This window comes from Crocodylus siamensis, chromosome 3, assembly GCF_052110815.1.
Source record: "Crocodylus siamensis isolate JL-2025a chromosome 3, ASM5211081v1, whole genome shotgun sequence".
Classification (NCBI taxonomy): Eukaryota; Metazoa; Chordata; order Crocodylia; family Crocodylidae; genus Crocodylus; species Crocodylus siamensis.
The window spans coordinates 39,813,191-39,838,453 of record NC_143397.1 but is presented as its reverse complement, the minus strand read 5'-3'; the positions used below and the strand labels follow the sequence as shown (position 1 = coordinate 39,838,453).

General features: G+C 37.5%; 1 protein-coding gene across 7 annotated transcripts in view; it reads right to left on the bottom strand.

The window, feature by feature from the left end:
• The window catches only part of XRCC4 (X-ray repair cross complementing 4), a 400,573-nt gene that overhangs the window by 132,511 nt on the left and 242,799 nt on the right, over positions 1-25,263 (bottom strand). For all 7 annotated transcript variants that reach the window (XM_090038202.1, XM_090038208.1, XM_090038207.1 and 4 more), the window contains exons 4-6: positions 23,928-24,094; positions 14,667-14,819; positions 13,806-13,903 (exon numbers count right to left, since the gene is read on the bottom strand). In XM_090038202.1, coding sequence (XP_089894328.1) covers positions 13,806-13,903; positions 14,667-14,819; positions 23,928-24,094 — 418 coding nt within the window. The remainder of the gene's footprint in view (positions 1-13,805; positions 13,904-14,666; positions 14,820-23,927; positions 24,095-25,263) is intronic.

Below are 25,263 nucleotides of genomic sequence, written 5' to 3'. Positions count from 1 at the left end.
AACACAAAGGCACTCAAAGACATGTAATGAACCTCTTTGTCCACTAGGTGGTGCTGCAACTTTTTTGGGGTATTTTTGGTGAAAATAGGGTATTGGGTCTTGGTTCAGGAACCAATCCCCCATTTTGTTTCTTCTGAGAAAATTGGTTCCGAGTTACAAGGTTTCAACTTGATGCGGTTTTTAGGAACCAGTTGTACCATAAGTCCGAGAACTGCCTGTATAACTGAAGACATTAATATCTGATGAGGTGAGCTGGGAGTGCCAACTATGAATAACAGCCAATTTTATTTTATTTTTTTAAATCTTAGCACCACTTGTTTTATTTTAATGCTTATTCGCTTTCATCAGTTAAGATGCATAAAATATGCAAGTCCTTGGATACATAACAAAGCTAAAAAATCTTCAGGGACAGATTGATAACACAAATGTGGCTCTCTCTCATCTGAAAATTGCTTATGATTTTACAGCCTTACCAGAATGTCACAACTTAAGTAGGCTACGTAGGCTGTGCTTGCAAGATTACAGCTTTTACAAGAAGCTATTATTTTATTTACTTTAATGTTATAGGAGAAAATTCTTACCTTGGAGACACTGATAATTGAAGAATATTCAAATTACTCTCCAAAATATTGGTCTATATAGAGACATTCTAATGCATCTCATTTTATTTTAAATCAGGCACTTTGTCATCCTGAATTAATGAAAATGTAATATAAAAGGCTTGATTCTACGTTCCTTCAGTGATCCAAACTCTCAAGCCAAAATTTAAAAAAATGAGTGCTTAAACTTAATCCATATTTAGGTATCTAAATAAGTAGATTGATAAAATTACTAAAAGTATTTTTGGTGTCTAAGGCCCCTGGCACATGTTTATTTAATGGTACCATGGGATCTACTCCTTGGATCCAAACAAGCATGCCTCCTGCTATGCCACACATGTATTGCAGATGCGGTGATTGAGATCTGATCTTCCTACTTACCAATTCTGGGAAATGTCTAAGATCATGAAGTTGAAAGCTGAGCCCAGGGCTGACAATCACCTGTTTTACTGTCCTGTGTCCCAGACCTGCTACACATTCAATTTCAAACATTTTCATAGCTGGCATGCCATATCATGGTGCCTTCAACTGTGTGCACAAGTAGCATCCTTGTCATTTATGCTGTGATGAACACATTAAACGTGGCTTACATGTAACAAGTAGAAGAGGCCATAAGTATGAACAAAAAATATTTTCCCTTAAAAGGACGGAGGAATTTACAAATGAATCTGCTAAAATGGTTCCCTGGTAAGTGGAAGTTAAACTGATCCCTGAGTGAAACAAGGTTAAGTTACCCCATTTACACTTTGTTTACTGAAGGACAAAAAGAGGACAGATGTAACAGTTGTAACAGATCAGTTAACACAAGCTCACAAGCCAAAATTCCTGGTGTCTTAAAACTGTACAGTTGCTCATGTGTTCATTCTCTAAGGCTTATTTACACTAAGACTTTTTATATGTTGATTGAAGTGAAAGTAATAATAAGTTACAAAGAAGCATATTTTATGCTACTTTGGAGAAAAACATGTATATAAAATAAAAGAAAGTTAAAAAAACTTGACCCCATTAGTAGTTTTAGATTTGTGAATACAGAATTATACCCAAAGTTTTTGGTTGGTGATTAGTCCCGAGTAAGTTAGATTATATCTACTAACCTTGACCTAAAGGAGGCAGGAATAGTTTTATTAATACTCATGTATTGGATAAGGAAACCACAAGAAGAGTAACCCATCTACTTTATCAGACTTTTTCTTAAAGACAGTCATTCATTTTCTAAGATAGAGATTAGAAATGTTCTGGATTCACAGACCTATCTTATCATTCTAGCTGACCTATCAAGTGAGAATTAATTTACCTGTAGCAAAATGCATCCAGTTTCTAGGACAGATATTACAAGATGCTGGAGAATGTTTTGTGATAAATCTTTCCACGTGTAATTTGTAAAGCTCTGAATCTGATGAATTGACAGTGAGCTAGTTATAGATGTTTTGGACCTCTGACATTATATATGTCATAAGAGAATGAAATAAACAGAACATACATACAACCATGTAAAAAGAGGCTTTTTTGAAAAAGAGATCCACTTTTCTCCACAACATTATTAATGTGATTCTGTATTTTCTCTTTAAAATGCAGACTGCTGAACTTACGATGCTCTTCATTTGTCTTTACATCTTTTGTCCCCTTTAACTCATACAGTAAGTCAATGAACTAATAAGACAGATTTGACAGTTTCAATTATGAAAATGTGTGTTTTTCTTGTAAGGTTCCACATGAAAATGTTGTCATTTAAGAAGTTTTTATATGGAAATATAAGTTTAGATTCCTTTCCAAAGACTTCTAAATTAACAGCTTCTTTATGGAGTTTTTCTGGGTATTACAAACCAATGACTATAATAAGCAAGTTTTCTTATTTATCTCTAGAAACAAGGAGGAAATAGGAAATAGCTCGTATTAAAAACAGAACATGAACCTAACATGAATTTTATATAACTGATTTTCCATGCTCACTAAGTTTTACAAAGCTTAACACCTTACTTGAAAATTGTGTATGACATAATGCAGATCTAGGAAATATATGTGGTGGAGAGCTTATCATCATGAAGATGGGGAAAGAGCTTCAAGGCTTTTCAGCATGAAGATCACAGTAACTGCTTTGCTAAGATATAAGTTGTCTTGTAATATCAGTTAGTAGTGGATGCAGGCACTATGCCAAATCATTTACATGGATTTTTTTTCATCATTTTGGATTGACATTAATTAAAGCTTCCTTTTAAAAACCTACTTTTATCTACTTCAGGACCTTACTGTCAATATATTTTAGACTGAAGTATATGCTACTACTTAAAAACTAAGAACTAAAGATATTCAGGAAAATAGGAAACAATTTTATAAGAGAACTTATCATTGTAAATGGGCACTTAATTCAAAAAGAGTCAAATGAGCAACTTAGCAACAGGACTATGAATAAGAAGCAGGAACATTATTAGATTTGGGGGCTAATTCTAAACCAGAGAAGTGAAAAGATTCTGTTTCATTTCACAGGCTTTGTAGTAAACCCTTTATTTAAAAAAAAAGAAAAAAAATAATTATTGGTTAGTGCATATATTTTTATTTTTATATAGAGTTGAAACTGGAAGTAACAAGTTACCTATTCCCTCTTTTAAATACTATTTCAAACACTAATAAACACACATTAAAAATGCCAACCAAAAATTTGCTTCTCTTTTCTATCTTGGGTATATTATTAGTATTAGGATTATACACGAAGTCATAAACTGCAACTATTATGCAGTCATTAGTCATCACAACATCACTGTCAAGAAAGTTCTAACTACTGAGTATCATTTACACAGATAAGGAAGCAGAAAATGACCCATCCTAGAACATGCAGTGAGTCAGTAACAGTCAGATTACCATTAATTATACAAATATATAGTTAAAAGATCAACTGAAGTCAGAGAATGAATTCTAACCCTATGGAATTTTCCTCCCTCCTGACCGTTCTGTTAATTATCTTCTGATGTAGGGAATCATTTAAAAACCTTCCATAACTAGTGGAGGAACATGACTGAACTTTATCTTATGGATTTCAATGACTGTGCTCTAGGTATAAGATATAGTGTGCACAAGCACAAAAATGTCTGCCAGGCAGCAAAGTCGACAGCCAACAACTTGAGTCTATTACCCAGTAAACAGTACTTTGTTAATGGGCTTTTAAATCTACCAAGGCATAACAAGATCCAATAGCTAAAAGTTCGACTAGGCATATTTAGGGTAGAAATAAGGTGCAGATTTTTAACAGGGATGGACTTAGCCACTATAACAATTTACCAAATCAAGATGGCTTTAAACAAGAATTAGCTCAGAAAACCCTATAACTGACTATGGGAAATCTAACTAGGTGATTAGAAAGGTCTCCCTTTCTGGCCTTATAATCTATAAATTGTTGTTAGGAAGAATGACTGAGACTACCAAAAATCTGTACTAGGAGCTCTTTTGTGTGTGAAACATAAACCTGGGTGAAAGCGAGTAGAAAGCATTGATTACTAGAGCTCATTAGCCTGTTTCAGATAATACCATAGCAGCCACAATAAAAGACACACAAAGTATAAATTGTGAAGTTGACAAAGATACCAAGTACAGAGTTAATATTAATATAAATGTGTTAAAATCTGCATTCAGTCACTGGTTTTAGGTCATTCTGGTAAACCATGGTTGAGCATGGTTCCATAGTCCATGAGACTCACCAGAGGTCCTGCTTTGTTGGTTACAGCTAGTAGGTAGCCTTATTCAACGGCTGAAGATAAAAGCTTTATACAGCTATTCAGGATTATAGAGCCTTGCTATCAGCTCTCCTCCAGGAACTCTCTCTCTCACAAACCAATTCTTCCCATTGATGAAAAAATTCTTCTATAAGGGCTAATTCGGTTTAAAAAACAGATCATCTCCTTCTTTTTTGGAAATTCAAATACTAATAATTGCTCCAGATATATTGGTTTGTTTAATTTTAATCATTTTATTTTACTGCCTTTAAAAATGAAGTATTAAATACTTGGCTTATCTTTCTTGACTCTCTTTCTGAATCACAGCACATACTCATAGTCAGCTACCTGGTAGATTTACACAATAGCACACAGGAAACATCGAACAAACCACATACATTATTAAAAACACTTTAATCTCAACTCATTATTTATCTGTTTAGAAAACATTAAATCAAACCCACCCCAATGTTGTGGAAGTGGTTTGGAATATAAAATACACTTCCAGTGTGACATAGTCCAGGATTTTCCAAAAATTCTGCAGAGCGCACCCCCTGCCTCGCTCCAACGTCAGTTTTAGTCTCTATCTTTAAATTCAGGGATTCCTGACCAATAACTAAACAGTTGATCAGACTCGCTGGGTAGGAGTAAATACATTACATTTTGTGTGGTAGAAAATTTTTATTGGAAAGAATCTAGAATAAAAAAGGATAAAATCTTGATTTCGAGATGTACTTTATTTTGTAACGTGTGTGAGAATAATCAACATTAAGACTATTTGGGGATAATCAACATTATTTTTATTCATTTAAAGTATAAGAGAATGTCAGGGTCTTTCAAACAAACACATGCAAAGAGACAGCCCTAGCCCTAAAGATTATAAAGCTCAATACAGAAGAATAGATGAAAATTTGAGGATGAAGTTGAAATAATTGACTTTTTGATGACTGATAAAGGTTTGTTAGTTACTATTTCAGTTGCTGTTCTTCAAATTGAGAGTAGAAGTAGGGTAAAAGAAAAATGGCAGAAGTGAGGAAATAACCCTCCCTTCTCCTGTCCCTCCCTCTCCATGTTAGAGAGTCAATAGGCATGATACAGCACCACTGCCATCAATTACATGACTTCAGTGGACATTGGAACACGACCATTCTAGGTAAGGAAGGAGGAAAAGCAAAATGAAGTAAGCAGAGGTTCTCACTTTTAGACTTTGACTCTATGTGGTGCTTAACAACTAGGGAGATGATGATCTAATTGATTATGAATCTTATTACTTATTAGTTAGAGCAAGCCCCTTATATTACATACTCATTCATCCAGGAAGACACAGTGCTGGATTTAAAATAAAATGAGATAAATTAGAATGTGTTTATATACACCAATATTTTGGAGAGTAATTTGAATATTCTTCAATTATCAGTGTCTCCAAGGTAAAAATATTCTCCTATAACATTAAAGTAAATAAAATAATAGCTTCTTGTAAAAGCTATAATCTTGCCAAGTATTGTCTGCATAGCCTACTTAAGTTGTGACATTCTGGTAAGCCTATAAAACCATAAGCCATTTTTATATGAGAGAGAGCCACATTTGTGTTATCAGTCTGTCCCTGAAGATTTTTTAGCTTTGTTATGTATCCAAGGACTTGCATATATTATACATCTTAACTGATGAAAGCTTATAAGCATGACAAAAAAGCAAGCAGTGCTAACATTTACATGTTATCTTCTGAGAGAGGTCACAGCACAGTCCTCCAGCATCCCAGGTTGCTTTGCTCCTACGTCCCCCGACCCCTGAGGAAAACAGTATGTCACTCAGAGAGTACTCTGCTTCAACCAAACATGGAGAAAAACATGTCCTTCACAATCCCTGCATTGTGCTTCAGGGAAACAACTTGGCAGGGCTCCCCTGTGCACTGCCATGCTGATGCCGAGCACTAACTATGCTGTGTGTTCGGTATCAACATTGCAAGTTCCCTGGTCTTCAAGGGCTCAGCATTTGTTTGTTCAGACATCTCCAGGTAAGATTTTCTACCAGGAAAACAATCCTGGGACTATTCTCTCAGGTCATCTGAATGTATGTATGTAGACTTAGTCTCCACTTTTTCCTCGACTAAGATCTAATTATACTCTTTAATTACTCATTCAGGGAAATTACTAATTACTTCCCAAGGTCACAAAAATACCTTGAGTCTTCAGCTTAATATTGCTAACTTAACTTTGATTTGACTTGATCAACAATGGTTCAAAGCATTTTTTTGGGAGAGCCTATCTTATGAATTATCACAGAAAGCATCTCTGCTTCTTTGAAGGGCAAATATTTAATTTGTACATTTTCTCTTTTTTAGCCTAAGAATAAGGTTATTTTACTTATTTATTTTATGTATACATTAGATTTATGTGCTGCCTCTCCTCCCCCACCAAAAAGCTGAGGTCAGTTTACAATAAAAAACAAATTAATTATTAAAAGACAGACAAATATATTTAAACATATTTGAATAAAACATTATGTAAGGGAACAAACTCCCCAGACAATGCCTCTCAGCAGTTGTAAGGCCTACCCAATAAATAGGTCTTACTGTGTTTCTAGAAGACAAATTGAGACTTCGGAGTTTCTTTTTCATGCTTCCAGAGACTGACTAGGCATTTTACATCTTTTTGTCCCAGTCTCATTATCCTACATCTAGCAAACCAAACTGGAGCTAAGAATCCCATTAGTTTTAACCAAACATGCTTCATTCCTTCATAAGTACATCCATTTTACCACTCCTGGCTATGTTAGAAAAAGATATAATCATTATGCAAAACTCAGATCCAGTTTTGGGCCAGTTAGATAAATGTTTTGATGCAGAGTATAAAATAATCCACTTGGACTAGCAGTAGTACTCAGGATACAATCAAAAGGCCTGTACTCTTTCAGTTCAAATTTTTTTGTAAAATATGAAGAACAGATAGGTCTTACAGGCTTCTCATTCCAGGATAGACTCAACTGCTGTCTAAGAGAGGCACTGATACTGCTGTATGCATGCAATATGCTAAAGACAGAGGAAAGTTACTGAAATAACTCCAATTTCTGGAAAGAGTTACATTGCTTCTTTCGTATCTAAGCAGCTCATTTGGTTGAGCACAAAACCCATAACCCACAGGATTGTAATTTGATCATGTTGGCCAAGTTCCTTTGACATGAGAGGGGATAGTACCACTCTGTGTGACACTGATTTGGCCTTGCAGCTGGAGTACTGTGTCCAGTTTCAGAGACTACATTTTAAGAATGATGCACTAATGTTGCTGAAGGCCCACAGAAAAGTAACAAACCTAGTGAAGACCTGGAATGCAAACATTATTAGGAAAGACTAAAGGAAGTCAGTATGTTTATTCTGGAGAAAAAGGAGATTAAGGTGGGAACATGGTCACAGTGTTCAAATATTTGAAAGCCTGCCATGAAGATATGGGGAAAATGTTTTCCAATGCCATAAAAATCAGGATAAGAGGTAATGGATTTAAATGGCAGTAAAATAGATTTATATTAACTGGCAGGAAAAACTTCCTAACAGTAACAGGAGTAGGCCAATGGAACAAATGGCTTAGGGAACTTGTAGAATCTACTTTATTGGAGGTTTTCAGGAAGAGCCTAGATAGGCATCTGCCTGGGGCATTTTAGGAACAGAGAATTCTACATTGCGCAAAGGATTGGAGTACATGGTCCTTGAGGGTCATTTATTTTAAAAATAGTTTTTAAAAATTATTTTAAAATGTATGAATGTAAGAGCATCAGGATTGGACTTTATAATCCTATGATTTTGTGGCCTTTGACAGTTTTAATAAAAATATTCAAGGAGTACATATTTGAGCCATTAGTGCATTCATTGTTAACCTCATAATTTGCACACAAATCTTTATTGTCTACCCACATTAAATTTAACAACACAGAGCTGTAGTGATATTCTATGTCATCACTATAACATTAAAATTTACAAAGCGTGCTATAGAACGTTTACTACTATGGTATGAACTAATATAGTTACAACTAAACTACAGTACAGTGATAAAAGTATTTTGCTTGTTCAATTGATCACAAAACTCAGACTCACAATGGTCTTTTCAATCATCAGCATAAATGATCAAGGTTCTATTTAATTCAAAAAACTATAATAGCTCCTTTCAATTACACCAAAATGTTAGCATAGATATAAGAAAACTACCTGTATTGAGAGAGACAGGTGTAGGGAGGGTAGGTCATTTTCAAATGTTAATGAAAATGAAATTCCTGCTTTATGTTAATCCCTTTCATGCTGCAACATTTGGAACAATAGGATTGTGAAAGAAACACTTTAAGTATGGGAGAGTAGTTGGGTGTCTGCATTTTAAATCACATACCTGGTATTATATAGATGGGAAGGCGTTTTGCAAATGCAAATCCATAGTGCCAATAAAATGTCAGGTTACAGAAGAAAGTGGATTTTCACTAGAGCTTGAGAAAAATGCATCTACAGCCATAAAATAAAAAAAATGTGATTTGTTTAATATAAAAAGGGGATGAACCAATTCCAATCACATCTTGGCAAAAGATTATTTCAGCCTGAAGAGAATTAAAATGGCCAGTTCTAAAACTCCTTAAAACAGGCTTAAAAAAGAAGGCCCGACAGACTGAACTTTAAAAGCAACAGCACAGTTGGGTGCTGTTATAAGAGGCATTTTTTAATAACTGTGATCAAAGCTTATTAAGCAGCAGCAGCGTCAAGCCACTGGTGTTTTAGATTTCACAAGAGAACTAATTAAATGTAAAGGGCCATAGCCTCCTGAAGGCACAATATGCAATCCCCAAGATAGGAACCTGTGTGAGAGGGTGGAAAACAAGGTGTTCACTGTTTTTTATTTGGGGTATGAAAGTTTATTAGAACCCCTTCCAAACCTGTCCTCTAAAGCAAATCCTGTCATTTCTGCTGATTTCAATGGGGCTCCATAATGTAACTGAGGAGCTCATAATCTAAACTAAAAATATTTAGGCATTCTAGCAAAGGCGAGATCCTTTACGCTGCATATTGATGCACTGTCATCTCATCCCCATCCCCAATACAGGGGCATTAACAAGTGTGAACATCTCCCTTCTATTTAATGAAGCATCAATCTCAGAGAAGTACCTGTGCAATTCTTTTTTAACACTAAGGCCCATACTACATGTTACATATATTACAGCTACACAGTTGTGCTTCAAAATATGTAACAAAACTATAGCTGGTTTCTACCCAGCTTTAACTTGAATGTTTGGCAGGGCCCTAATAGCAACAGAAGCCAGCACAGCTTTATCACATCTGAAGCAACCCTATAAGCTCCTCCCCACCTCCACCATAAGAGCCGAGCTAGAGAAGCCCGCACCACCCAGGTGTAGGAACTGTGTGCCAGGCTACCGTAGGAGCAGCTCTGGACTTTCTGGTCCTAGAAACTGAACTGGAGCAGCCTGCCCTAAGAGCCCCTTACCTACCACAGGGACTCAAAATCCTCACTGCACCATGCTCTCATGGCCGGACAGTGCAGGACTGCTCCTCCTCAGCTTCTACGGCTTCTAGGGCTTTGACTCTTCTCAAATAGATCATACGTTTTGTTCCTTGCCTTGTCTACTAGTTCAGGTTTAGCTGGGGGGGGTTTTATACCACTACTAAATGGTATACAGATTTGAGAGAAAACCTCTGCATGCTCCTGGCGATTCTGGCTTTGAGCCACATATTAGACATTGTAATCAAGAAGTAATGAGAGACTCTAGCAAAACTGTATAGGAAACTAAATAGATTTCTGCCTGCTGATACTGTGCAGAGCTTGGAAATGTATCCAATAATTTGATTAAGAATGTATGAAATAATAGGGGGGGAAAAAAGAAAGATACAAAAGGTTTGGGGTTTTTTTTTTTAGATTTATCTTTTCTTATGGATTTATAAACCCACATGGGACCATTGTAATTCTCTAGTCTGACCTCTTGCAAATACAAATCAGATTTCCTTGAATTAATTCTTGCCTGATCAATGTCCTTTAGAAAAGTATTGCATCTTTTTTTTTAAAGAGATGGAGAATCCAACAAACCATTGCTAAATTATTCCTTATGGTCACCCAGTGAAGCTATTAATCCCTCATTATTAAAAATTAGCACCTTTTTCTAGCATTAATTTGTCTACTCTCCATTTCCAGTTGCTGCATCTTGCTCCACTCACTACTGAAGAACCCTGTATTATCACATTTCTTTGCCTGCTATAGCTACTTATATATTATGATGATATCACACTTATGTTTGTTAACTGAGCAAACTGAACTTCTCTCTTACTGAAAAGGGTGATTTCCAATACTTTAGGCATTCTTGGGACTCTTCTCAGAGCTCTCTCCAATTTCTCAACATCCTCTGTGAATGATGGCAGTAAAATTGGATTCAGTACCAAATAGAGGTAATACAGCCTCTCAACTTCTAGTCACTTTTGCCTTGTTATATATTCAAAGATTTTGGCCATAGATTTGTATGGGCAGCTCATGCTTAACTGATTATCCACCATGACCCCCCAAAAGTCCTTTTCAGAATCACTACTTCACATGATACGATCCCCTGTCCCGTAACCCAGGCCTATATTCTTTGTTCCTAAATGTCTGCCTTTACATTTGACTATTTTAAGAGACATATTACGTAGGAGTGTAAAAAGCAATTTTTGTATCTTGGGCACAGATGATGACAGGAACTGAGCTGGCAGCAGTGGTGACCAACAGTCTTGTGCCCTCCTCAAAACTGGAGCCCAGGTCACCCACCCCTAGTCTGGTTGTGGTACTCTTCAAAGGCAGGGAAAAGCAGGACTGGCCCGAAGGATCCTGCAGCTTTACACTGCACCCTGGTACTGATTAAAGGGTATCACAGCTCACACACTGCTTGAGCAGCCCAAGAGACTTCCCATGCTGCCTCAGCAGGGGTTATTCCTGATGGCCCTTTAACAATCCCAGGACTCCCCTGGACTGTTTAATGGGTATTAGTAATGCCCAGGGATGGTGGGGGTCAAGTTCTCCTCATCCCTCAAACTCCTGCAGGGCAGAGAGCTTTTCCTTTGCAAGTGCTGCTTTTCAGCACCTGCTAGCTTCTCACTGACATCCTGCATCCTTCCCAAGCAATGGAGAGGGCACGCTGTCAATCATCAGGCACCTCTAGGGTTGGAGCCTCTAGCAGGACACAAGAGGGCTGCTTCTTGAGAGCTTGGCTTTGAGGAGTCTGCATAGCTCTCCAGCCAGAGGGCTGGAATGCCTGTACAGTTCCAACCCAACCTGTTTTCTCAGTGGTAAGAATTTCCCTGAAATTCTCAGAATTGGAACTGAATGCCTGTCCATAGCCTAAATCAGAAAACTGTAAGTTGTGTATAATGATATGTCTTTAATAAACTTGTGCATAAGTTGTATAGATGTGATAACCAATCATGCCACAGTGCAGAACAGCTTCAACTTTCATTAGAGGCCATGAACATGTGCAGTCAGTCAGTTATTTATGGCTTTGTCTCATTGGTTAGTTTTTCCTACAGTAGAGATAAACAGCAACGGCGAGGGAAAATCTACACATCCAACAATCCTGAAGGAGAAATCTTTAAGTACTCAGCATCTCTCAATCAGGGTGCCAACAATCCATAAATGTACAACAGACCATAAAAACAAGGCTAAGAACACCTGTCAAAAATCCACAAAGAAATGGAGCCATCCGTAAAAAAACCTAAGCAACTGGAGGTTGATTGAAGTGTCACGTCAGAAAGAAGATGGAGGCAGTGCTGATGGATAGACAAAGAAGAGCAGCGCTACCCAGAACCTTCTCAGAGCTTTGTGGCTCACAAGAGTCTCCACAGCTCCCCACCACCTCAGGGCAGCTGCATCCTGACTGCTTGTGATATTACCTGCCTCACTGGCAGTAATAGTCCTTTTTGGAGGGGTTCTGCTTTGGAACAGGGAAATGGGTCTGGCAGGGGTAAGTCTGAGGGGTGGGTGGATGGGGGAAGCATGGTATGGTGTTCAGTCAGGAGCATCATGGTGTGGGTGGGTGAGTAGGGGATCCCTGCAGTGCAGGCAGCAGGGTATAAACCATTGCTGTAGTCAAGCAGCGTTGTCAACCCAAGTCTTTGTTTCCAATGAAAATCTGCAAACGTTTTAGTGATGGCCACACATTTTTACTACGGCTAGTCTTAAACCCCTAAATTTGAACTCTGCCCTTGTTCAGGGCCTTACATATTTACATTTATGTTATGTAAACGTATATCAGCAAAAACATGCGTCAGTGAATGAGTTTGGCAGTTAAAAGTTTGAAGATTGCTGGTAAAAAAACCTGCCTTGGGTTGGCAACCCTGCCCTCAGTGCAAGTCAACCTTGAAAGTGGCCCTTTAAAAAAACTGAAAACATTGTGTCTGGCACAGAATTCTGCGATTTTGTATTATGCAAAGATTTGTATTATAAAACAGACAATTTCTGTATAGCATTGATTTCCAGTTTTGACCCAATTAGATAAAACAGCTCACTGACATGAGGCCAACAGCATATCAACAATATGAATAAACTATTACAAAAATATTTATGCTCCATTTGTACAATGCAAAACTAGTATACAACTCTTTTTATATAGTTTTATAACTATCAACCACCCTTTATAACACCCCTTCCCTTTTTTAACATATCTGAACTGCCAGCAATCACATTTTAGCAATCATCATGGCTGCTTAAAGACATTAGAAACCCACCAAAACAGGCACTTTACTGTAAACTCTGCTTGCCTTTGCTCCAAGGCCCGTGCATGCCCAGAAAAGGCATCACATTATTTGGACCTGGCTTTCCAACATCTTTATAGATCAGGCTTTTCAGTGGAGTTTTTTTGGCACTTGTATCTAATAGCTGATTCAATCAAAAAAGCCCCACTGAAGCATCCAATCTATACAGATGTTGTAGAGCTGGGTCAAACTAAGGTGCTGCTTCTTCCAGTAAAGTGCTTTTTTTTTCATGTCTGCCAGCAGCCCATGTGTATATAATAATGCCTGTAATTTAAAATGAAACTGTACTTAGTAAATAATCTATAAAAAGTTCCACGTGCTTTTAGTTATGGAAAGTATGAAATTTGTTGTTTAATAAACAATGACAACTCCTTCATTAAAAACTGGAAATGTCTGCAAATTACTCAACTTCAACAGAGATCTTTTTATGCTTGCAGGCTGGCTTGTCACAATGAAAACTTGCAGGTAGTATTTTGTCTTCATTACAGCTTACTCGTATGAAGCAGTGGTTTTCAACATTTTTTCATTTCCAGACCCCATTGAAAATTTCAACTGGAGGTGTGGACCTCTTTGAATTGTAAGTATAGGTATTCACATACCTTTGATTGATCATAGTCATCTTCCAAGGACCACTTAGACATAGTCTGTGGACCCCAGGGGTCTGCAGACCACAGGTTGAAAACCACTGTTAAAAAGCAATTAGCCTACTTGTGATTAAGTCCACAAAGACAATATATTTTGTCTTACCTAATGCTACTGAAGCAGGCTGTGTTAAAGGCTCACTTTCCTCATCAGTGCTGCCCTCATAATCATCTTCTCTTTCAGCAGCAGTTTCAACAGAAGTGCTATTCATACAAAAGAAAGATGATTTTTTCATTTCTTATGTTTCTATTTTATTGACTATTATTTCTACAGTATTTCATAGACTAATACCACTACAGAATCCCTATGCTGAACAGCTTATAAGCAAAATATTAATATATAAAGAAGAATTTGGAACAAAGTGGATATTTCGAATTATCACAAAATTAGTTATTCAATAATGGCTCTATGCGTTTTAGAAGAAAGGTGTTTTCTGGGGAAATAGAACAGAGATGACTTCTACCTCTGATAACATAGACCATTATTCATTTTCTACCAGAACTAACTTAAAATTCAACTTTAAAAAAACATCTTTCATCAAAGCCATACCACTTTAAGCTGCACCACAAATAGCAAGTTTAGTACTGGTTAGTACTTGGATAGGAAGCAGTCAGTGAAAACACAGCTAATGATTAGTTTATTCAGTAGTTCATGCTCTTCTTCTTCAGTCAGCATTGAACAATAAAGCCCATAATAATATGCTGGCATGTGTAATATGCCAGTCATCTCACATATCACTGGAAGCAAAATTGAATCTTCTTGGCTTTCTGCCTTGACATATTCCAAAATCACATGTTTAGTTACTACTTAAATTATAAAACATATAAAACACCTTAGAATTAAAGCAACTATATAAAGATAATTTTTTATTATTATATAGAATAGTTTGGTGTACAATTGAAATCAAATTAAAATCTATTTACATGTCAGGTGTTACACGGTATAACTCAGCAAATTTATGAATACCTTCCATATATTTTATCCTCTGTAGGTTCCTTAGCTTCTTTTAACAACTTTTGTAAGTTTCTTATCTTTGCTTTCTTTTCATTGAGCACCAGGACAAACCGTTGATAAAGATCTGTCTCTAATTCTTCTTTAGCTGCCACACATTTTTCAAGTCTAAAATGTAACAACAATTGTTATTCTCGTCGCATTTTACCATTTTCCTTTAAAATTCTGTATATCTGTAGGAATATGTAATGTAGGGAGGCCAAGACTCCTAACACAGAAGTCGTCACATATGACCATACAAACGGTTCCCATGGTCTATTATATTATATCCAAACATGTCAGAAAAAGCAACTTTAGCAGAATGTGCAAAAATGCTACTAACTGACATTTATGGAATCTTCCCACAAAAAATCTCTTCCTAATTCCTCTTTCTTACAAATATTCTTTATATATACACTACACATGCTAGATATCAACAGTGTTACTTTAATTTTAACAGTGAATTCAATACAGTGCATATACTTTAGTAAGATACATATGAGATTACTACAGACCTCTGGCACATATTATAGGTATGGTGTGATTTAGGTGTAAATCACACGACAAACAGTAACACTGCTACATCTCCAGTCAATTTACAGCACCATTAAGTTGCAAATCAACCACAAAAATATGCCACAAAAACCTGTGGAACATCTTTCTGACTTAAACAGCACCATAAATTGAACGAGTAGCACCAGTGGACCCCAAGACTAAGGATCTCAGCTGACAGTTGGCCCCAGCTATGGGACAGCCTCAAGTCTCAAACCAGACCTGGTGTTATCCTGGGCAATCAGCTAAGTCTTCTACCAGTTTAGCAATCTGCAGAACAGGGCTAGAGGGATCTCCATAGTTCAATGGAGATTGAAGAAATTTTATGCCCCATCCCAAACACTGAACCTCCCACCATGTCAGACATGCATAAAATTCTTCCGATCCCCACTGGACCATTGCTTTGGCATCCACTAGGGGCTATAGAGAGAAAGGCTAAGGCTTGATAGGCCTAAATTTGACACTGTTCACTTTTGTACTTTTAATACTCTTTCTCTCAGAATAAAAAAAAAATATAGACCTCTTCAAAATTGGCTTAAACGTTAAAATTCCATCTGATGATCTGGGCAGCGCATACCATTCTCAAGACCCTTAGTTTGTTAGGATTTCAGAAGCAGGTGCATAGACTATGTGGACACTTGCCCATTCACTGTCCCTTGATTCCTCCTGCAAACTCTATTCTTATGAGCCAGCAGGGTATTGAAGATGCTTCCTGGCAATCTCAACAAAACCACTAAACAGGATTCATTTCAATTTTAATCTCTCTCTAGCACTCAAACAATTACACTGCTAATACATCCTGTGTTGTAGACTCTGAACTGTAAAGCTAAGATTTTAAGATGTTACATCTTCTTTGGATGCGAGGATGATTTTTATGTATTAAATACAAACTACTTTTCATAGGAGGAACTAATTGTACATATGTAAGTAGTAGAGGTGCACTGATAAAGACTTTCTTGGCCAATACCAACAGCCAAATATTAACCAACCGTATTGGCCAATGCTGATCCAATAACTGATTTACTTTAAATGCAAGGCATTTTAAAGTACTGACATAAACTTTTTTTTTGGGTGTGCTCGAGCAGCCTCCTGTGTCTCATATATGAGTGTTCTGGTGCTTAAAAATGGCGGCAGGGGCGCTTGAACTAAAGCTCATCGAATGAACTTTAGTTGAAGCACTACCACCACCATTTTTAAGCACCAGAATGCTTTTAAGCAAGCAGGGCCAAGCGGGGCAAGGGGTGTGAGACTCTCAGCACTGCTGCCTTTACCCTGGGAACACGACACCAGCTATGCTTCCCCTGTCCAGCCCGCATAACTCACCACTCCCACTGTTGCCAGGCAGGCTGGGGGGCATGTGGCCAGTGCAGAGCTCCCGAGGGAAAGGTAGCAGAGCAGAGAGCCCCAAGCCCACAATGAGCAGCTTACATTCACCGCACACACAAATCTGGGCGAGGCACATGTCCCCATATACCTCCCCCTGGGGGGTGCATGCAGTTTCATGGAGCACCCTCTCTATGACCCATGGACAAGCTGCCCGTGGCTCCATCCCACTCTCTGCCCCAGCACTGGGCCCCATGCACCACCCTGGCTGTACAATGCTTCCAGCCCCAGCCCCATGCCCTTTCCACTCCACAGACTAACCTGCAAGCAGCTCTTTTCCATGCTGCTTGGCTGTATGCCTGGACATGTGCATGCATGCAGCCCCCTGCATCTTGCTATCAGCAGCCCCAAGCAGGACTCATTGCAGCACCCCCTGTTCCTGTCTATGGACACAGCACCCCCTGTGTCTTGCTCCTGGCAGCCCCAAGCAGGACCCATTGCAGGCTAGATTGCTGCCGATTTTCAAGGGGAAACTAGCCATTTCCCAAGGGAACCCAGGCATCCAGGGGCCCCAGGCCCACAGGAGAGAGGAAACTCAGGTTTCTAGGGCCCTGGCCAAAAGGCATAATTATGGGTAAACATTATAGGTTACAATGGCCAAAAAAAAATCTGATAGCCAATAATGTCATTTCCCTATTTATCAGTGGCAATCCAATAAGCAACTGATATATTGGTGCACCTCTAGTAAATAGTAAGAATTTTATGAGTGAGAACTTTGAAATGGGTTATTCTGAAGTTGTATATGACCTACCCAATATATATATGCAAAAATATGTTTTCAGGAACTGATTAATTGAACTTAAATCAACAATAGATGTATAGCATGGCAAAAATAAATAAAAAGACTACATGATACTCGATTACATAATACTCAATTTATTCAATTTTAACATGAGGTCCTGTTGTCGCCCCTCCTCCCCATTGAACAAGAGACCTAGAAAAAAACCCTCATCTTAGAAGTGAGTATGAGGGTGGTGAGGTGGCAGGTAGCTGCTGTGGCTCAGGTTCCAGCCCCTACCTGAGGCTTGGGCCATAACCCCAGCTGTTAATGCCCACCCAGCCAACCCTGCACCCCACCATCTTCCCCCTGTAGCCTCTTTTCCCTATCTCCCCCTCACCCCACAGTCTCTGCTCTCCTGCCTGTCCTTCTCCTTCTCTTACCATTGCTCTGCATCAGCAGGCAGGCCCCAGTCCACACCCACAGTAGCAGTGCACAGTTGCTATGGGGGCTGGGACTGTTCTAGCCAGGGACACTAGCTCAGTGTCCCAGGCTAGAACAGGAACAGAGCTTATCAGTATGGAGCAAGGATAAGGGAAGGGAAAGCTGAGGCTGGTGGGGGGAAAGGAAGTAGAGGCTAGAGTGGAGAGGGAAAGCAGAGGCTAGAGGGGAGAGGGAAGGGCAGGAGGAGAAGCAGAGGGGGGTTCAAGCCTGTCAGGGGGAAGCTGGCAGGGGAGCAAGGACAAACATGGGGCGAGCTAACTGACCTCCCCGAACCACCTGCCCCCCTGCAGCAGTGTAGGGGGATAAATTTAAGATACCCCCCCCAATAGTTAGATTCTGTACATGGAAAATTATAACTAATTTATAAATGTTACATGTATTTTAACCTAATTATTAGAGAGGTCATCTTAAATTCAGGGTCGTGTTAGATTCGAGTAAGTATGGTAATAAAACAATAAAACAACATCTTGTGTGCTGAATAAGGCAAGAGTCTTGTGGAAAATTTGGATCTTTAAGTTAAAGACTGCACTGTAATGGATGCTCATGGAGGCTCAATTAAAGATGATTAATTCTTGGATTTTCTTACTTTTTGGTTCTTGACATTCAACATAAGCATATTTTACATGGTTTTTCCTTTTGTTGTGTAGTACAGAAATATTCAAAGCAGCACATTCACATTTTAATAATGAGCCTGCTGCTCACAGCATATTTCAAAACATAGGCATGCCCATTATATTAGTAGCGCAAACAGTATAATACCACAAACTTTTATAAAATATTCTGCAATCCACTACTGCCTAAATTGTGATACAGCAACTCAAAGAGGCATGTCATTTTTCAGAAATATATTAAATTTAAGAGCACAATAATTTAAGTTATAACTTAAAATGAAAATAGCAACAGTAGTATATTTTGAACATGTGTAAATATTCTTTCATTTGTATATGTAATATGCGTGAAATGAAATAAAAACTCAATAGAAAAGAATCTTACAAAGTATTAACAAGTCTACTGTGATAATGCTTAGGGATATGTTTAAGAGTTGATAAATAATTCATCTAATTTAAATGCAAATGGCCAAACATCATTACCATATAGATCAGTTCAAAAATTCTTAAATGAAAGATCATATGTACTAATCAACTACCAGGAGAACGTCCATTTAGAAATGGAAATGTTAACCATTTTGTGAAGAAAAGAAAACATAAAAATGCCTAAGTACAAGAGAACAACCACCAGCTGTGGCATGGACATCTGCATCCAATTCATAGCTAGAGGGGGCATGGCAGCATAGAATAATTGTCTAAATCTATCCCAGAATAAAGAGAGGTGTAACTTAAAAGCAAGGCAGTCTTAAAACAAATACTAAGAGAACTTCTTTCTATAAATGGTTAATTTAATTTCACTTACTTCAACAGGAACCTTATGTCTATTTACCCCTAAAACCCCCTCATATTGTGGGGGAAATAATGTTGATTTAGTGTATATCAAATACAGAGGGAAAAACCTCAAAATGTGTCAATAATGGCTAACTAAAGGTCAAAAATCAAAACAACCCTAAGAAACAGCAACTTGCAGTCCCTGAGATCTCCTGAGGTGTTTCCGCTACTAGCTAGCTGTTGCTGATATAACCAAAAAAGGAACTGTATGTAAAGCAATTTCAATGAATAAGCCTTGAGTCTGGAAATCAATTTCCCCTTTGGTGAGAGAGAACCTAAAGCCCCAAATTCATCCATATATATGTGCAGATACATGTACCTGTCTAGAATCTCACCAAAATTATTTGGATACTACATGGCCATGAAGTACCATGTATGAGAAATAAAGGCATTGCAGGAGTGAGGTCCAGTCTGTGACCTTCAGGGCATGCTGAATGATCTGCTTGAGGAGCATTTGTACAAATGCTGCAGGAGGTTGTGGGGGAGGGAGTGGGGGAAGTGCTTTAATTAGAGCAGCTCCAAAAGCTGCTGTAATTAAACCACCCAGAGTGTCAAATTTATCAGAGTTCCTGTACTGAAAAATGGTGGCGGGGATGCTTTAACTAAAGCTCGTCAAACAAGTTTTAGTTAAAGCACCCCTGCTGCCATTTTTCAGTGCTGGGACACTGATACAGTTTGCTGGAGCTGGGACACAGAAAAATATTGTGGGTTAAGTGAATTAGTATTATGGTATAGATTAATTTTGTATGAACTTTTAATAAAATGCAGGAAATGGATAGTCACTTTTGTCACCCTTTAAGAAATATGAAGAGTCAAATTAAAGATCATAGTTTGGTACAGATAGTGGTGCTCAACCTCCCAGCCCCACTAGCCTGAGTGGTGTGGGGCTGGTCTGTGGGATGGAGCCCACAAGTGGGGTTGGTCTATGGGCTGAATCCAGCATAGGGTTGTTTATTTAATACAATACTAAATTAAAAATTCTTAAAAGATAAAAGATTATTAGTGTAGTGTTTGCAAGTTACAGTTTTCCTTTAAGATTGCTGCACAACACGTTAATCAAAATGCACCTTGGAAAGTAGCTGTGATTTTCTGCTTGGATAGAGAGGTGTGCCATTTATATATCATGTGGCAGGAGTGGGGTTTTCTGGCTATGAATTTGTATGGGATCAAGAAAGATACTTTAATTTTTAATTCATTATAGCATTCATTACCTGTATTACATGGGCACTAAGAAAATTTGACTAAGATTTCATTCCAGCATGCTATCTTCTACTAACACAACCTTTCATTGCAATTTGCCACATGCTTGTGCTTTGCATGTGATTTGTCTCAGTGAAACTTCATCTGCTCAGCCATATACAAAAGCTATTAATCTCAAAACACAACTCTCAGATGCAATAAAAATAAATAAATCAAAAGTGAGTAAATCAAATGGGCACAGATAGTGTTGCCAATCTTATCTCAGCTATTTTTGGTAATAGAGGTATGAAGCTTTTAATGTCACATGTAATTGAGATCAGATCAATCAGGACACTATCACATCCTACTGAAAGCAGCTAATGTTAATCAGAATTGCCACTGGTAGATAACAAAAGGTAACTGATGTAACTGTCCATTTCTTAAGAAAGAATGACATGTAGAAATAATATGAGCTGAAGAACCAGCTGCAGTTATACATATATTTTTGCACCCAAAGCCAGGCAGATAATGGATAATGGTGACTTTTATGCCTGCCACATACTAATAGCACAATGTTTCTTATGTTTACTTCACCTCCTTCTTAAAATTGCACCCTATTCCCTTTTTTTTCTTCTGTGGTAGTGGTGGAGAATGTTGATGAGCTAATGTTAAGAAGTCATTTTCAAATAATTTTTTTTCAAGTGCCAAACGCCCAACCTGCATTTTTATAGGCAATTTATGGTTCAATTTTTCTGTCACTATACTTGACTACAATATAAATTGACAGCAATCTTAACTACAGTTCCTCCATATTAATTTTAGTAATCACGATAAAACATATACCACATTCAAAACAAAATTTACCTTTTATTTTCTGGATTTAGGAATTATTTATATAAATAAAATATTATAATTTATTTTTTATATTTTAATTAATCTGTTCTTTGTGTGTATGCACACCCACAGAAAGGGTGTTCTAAAACTCTTTATGACTATTTTTATGTGCAGTAAAAACAAGTAAACTAAACTGTTTGGCATAACATAGCCAAATGATAATTAAGTTCTAATTTTATTATCTAGCTAAAAGTAACTGGGTGTTAACCACCCAGTTTTCTTCAGCTCCTAATTAAATGGCAACAGTTGTGTGACTTTTCTCTAATCTCTCTCTGTTTGAGCTTTACCACCAAGTGATTGGGGTAGAGTTTTTTGTTTTTTTAAATCTAGTGCTATAGTTTTAAATAACGTATGCTAGAATTTTTCAATTTATTTCAGTGTACTCAGCAATAGTCCATGGATTTTAATGCAAGAAGTCTCACAAAGGTGCCTTTTTTTCACTACCTGCAAAGCGGTAAAATGGCTGTAGAGCCCATTCCTGCAATTACAGGATAGTGAGAAAAAGTGAGTTAACTGAATCAAGGCCACTCAGCACCTCACATGTATTCATCAACATGTTGTAATGCATGTAGTTATGACTAAGAATGTAAAATAGTTAAAATTCTGGCAATTTGAGCAATCTGTCTTCAAAGCCCATTTTGAATGTAGGGAGCTTCAAACTTCTCTGCTGTCTTTGTCTTTTCCCATACTGCTAAAATCTGGAGTACATTAGCAGAAAAAATTCTTACCTCTGGCACAAGAACAGCAAGAAGTTCACTCTGTTCAAATAGTGCACCCTTGGACAACTATTTTTTCAGTGGAAATTCAGGAGGTAGTAACTGAGCAACAGATAACCATCTCTGGAGAGAACTAGTTACCTGACAAAAACGACTGGTAACTATAGAAGAAAGAGTGTTTCCTTGGACATATTAGAGAGATGGGGAAGAGATTAGAGAAAGTCCGTGTTCCTCAGGAGAGAAAATTTGCAGGAAGGCAAGGACATAGGAACCTGGCCTCCTTAGAAGATACTGACCAAAATCCACAAAAATAAAAAACCAAGAATGCTGAGGAAATGGTGTCAGGAAAATTCATAGGAATATTTTAAAAATTTCTCACAATCTATGAAGAAAGGAGTAATTAGTTTTAGAACTTTTACAAGCATCTGTTATATGTTTGAGCTATTATGTGCCTCTGAAATTTTAAGCCTGAATATCCACTGGAATTTTGAGAAAGATCATTTTAAGCTTCTGGGGAGTTTAAGACCCCTGGCAGATGATATACTTAAGACATGATTACCCACATCTTAAGTAGTAACTGGGTCACTGTTTCATACAATTAATCGTTCAATAAAACAGGGAATAAGCCAAAAAGTTATTACATAAAGTATGTGTGACATCTTTGTGGCTGGTTCTAGTAGCACCTTAAAATGAACATGTGGCCAGGCCAATCAGGTGATTGGGGCTCCCAGCCATGAAGGCACATCAGAAACCTTGACTCTGATGTTCTCCCAGGCTGGGACTCAAAGCCAGGTGCACTGGACACTCAGCTTCCTACTTATCAATGTAAGGTGAGCCCGAGATCATGATCAGTACCTACACCAGTAAGAAGGCACAACTCGGATCTGATCTCCAGTCCCACAATTGTGAATCAGATCCCATCATACCTTTAACTGAACATCTGCCACAACTTAAAAACAAATGCTAGGGCCTTGGCAGTGAGACCATGGCATCTCAACTGTCAAAGGCAGTGCTAGGCAGAGGATCTATATCATAAGGTATACCTGGAGACCTCAAAACACTCAAATACATTATTCCAAATGATCAGGCTGTCAAAAAGCTGTGAAGTTTCTTCCTTTGGAATTACCTATTACTAGGGCCACAACACTACATCTTAATATGAGATTGAATGCAGTCCTGCACACAAACTATAATAAATTATACTTTGTAACACTGTTTAACTGTTAGAGAAATGCTTCTAATAAATTTAAGGACAAACCATGTCATTTGTTTTCTTTTCTTATTTTAAATCAGACGATATTATATTTTGTTAGCGCACCACCAAGCTAGTTTCTTACACAGTTACAGATAAACTTGGCTTCATATATTTCAAATAGCATTTACTGAGAAATAAAACATTACAAATACAATTTGTGCAATTTTTATTGTATATTTGACTTAATTTTCCCCAAGAGACTGCTGCAACCTTTGAATTTTTGACAAGATAGTTAACCTTCACCTTTACCAATTTACACAAAGTAAAAGACACAAAAAGGACTTCCTCAGAAAAAAATGCACAAAGCTTTTTTCAGAAGAGAGGTAAAGACCAGTTATTTCAATGGAATCTTTTTTGCCTATGTAAAGCTAGATTTTTTTTATGGCACCATCTTAAGTTCCCTTTTGAAGGAGGGAAGCAGCTTCTACAAAACACTCATCACCATTAAAATAAAAAGAAATATACACATTACACTTTGTGCAAATCCCCAGTAGTGTCTACCACAATAAACTGTATTGGCAGGAATGTTTTGTTGTATAGATAAACTGCATCAAAACACACTACAAGGATATCCTACTAACACATTTTTGAGCTTACCGTCCTTGTACATCATTCCAGTCACTTTGAAGCCTTTCGTTTTCTTTTTGCAGGTGCTCATTTTTGGCATGAAGTCTTGCTATGCAATCTAGGCAATAGCTAATCAGCTCTTGAATGACTTCAGCTGGAGCTGAGACTTTCTGTAGCTTCAGTGATCCAAGTCTAAACTAGGACAAAAGGAAAAACTGAGTTACTTTGGTAGAACTAGAAAGGTCAAAAAACCCAGATTCAATAAAACCCAGATGTACTCTTAATAAGCATAAAGAGTGAACAAGTAAATCTTTGAAAGTTTTTAATAAAAGTTACAACATAGCCAAAAGAGCACGTGCAGAAAAGCATCAACTGTGTGTGAATATTTTCTGTTTTTATTCAATCTCATTTATGTATAAGGGGTCTATTATTACAGTATTTATACAATGACATTAGCTTCCATCAGTATGAAAGAAGAAAGATATAGTACACTGTGTTAATAATCTGTTCCTGTAAGGAATAAAAGGTTAACAGCATGTACACATAACAAAACATGTCAAGCAAAGTTTTGCAATGCAGGCCTAGAAGAAAAGAGAACAGAAAGGTGTTTTATTGAATTGTTCCTGTTTACATTGCCTGATAAAATAACCAGAGTGGAATTTGTCACTTACTCTGAGCAATCAGATCAGCCATACAACATACAACTACTAAGTCAAATAAACAATATACATGTTCATAATAAAATCCTTCAACGTTAATGTAGTACCATAGATGTGTATGGTGCTTCACAGATCCTCAAAAGAAGCCTTTCCCATAAGTTTTCCCTCCAATGGCTCAAGCCAGCAAACCTTTAATAGTGCAAGTCATCCCAATTATTTCAGTGGGATTCCTCATATAAGCAGAGGTACAGGATAGGGTCTATAGGCAGTAGTGGGGTTCTCTGCTGTTGAAGATGCTACAACAAATAGAGACATCATTAACATTAAGAGAATTCCAACCAATTCTAGACATGTACCAAAAGTGAAGGCTTAGTCTAACACTGAATAGTGAACTTTTCTAGATTTAGATATATACTTCATGTTAGACTGTTTTCCTTTGTGTTCTACTGTTTACAGTTATATGGAACAGATGACAAGATGCATTTAATTTATTTTTAGAAGTTAGATTACATTATCAGTTCCCCCAAAGTGACACCATAGGCCCTGGATATCACACTTGCCTGACAGCCTTAACAAAGGTGGATATTTGTGTAAAGGAAACTGTTTTTCATCACTTGCAAGCCATCACCAATCTAATGGATACAGAATTCACGCTATACTTTAATTTGTAACCATAGTATGTAAAAATACAGTAGTAAGGATAAATG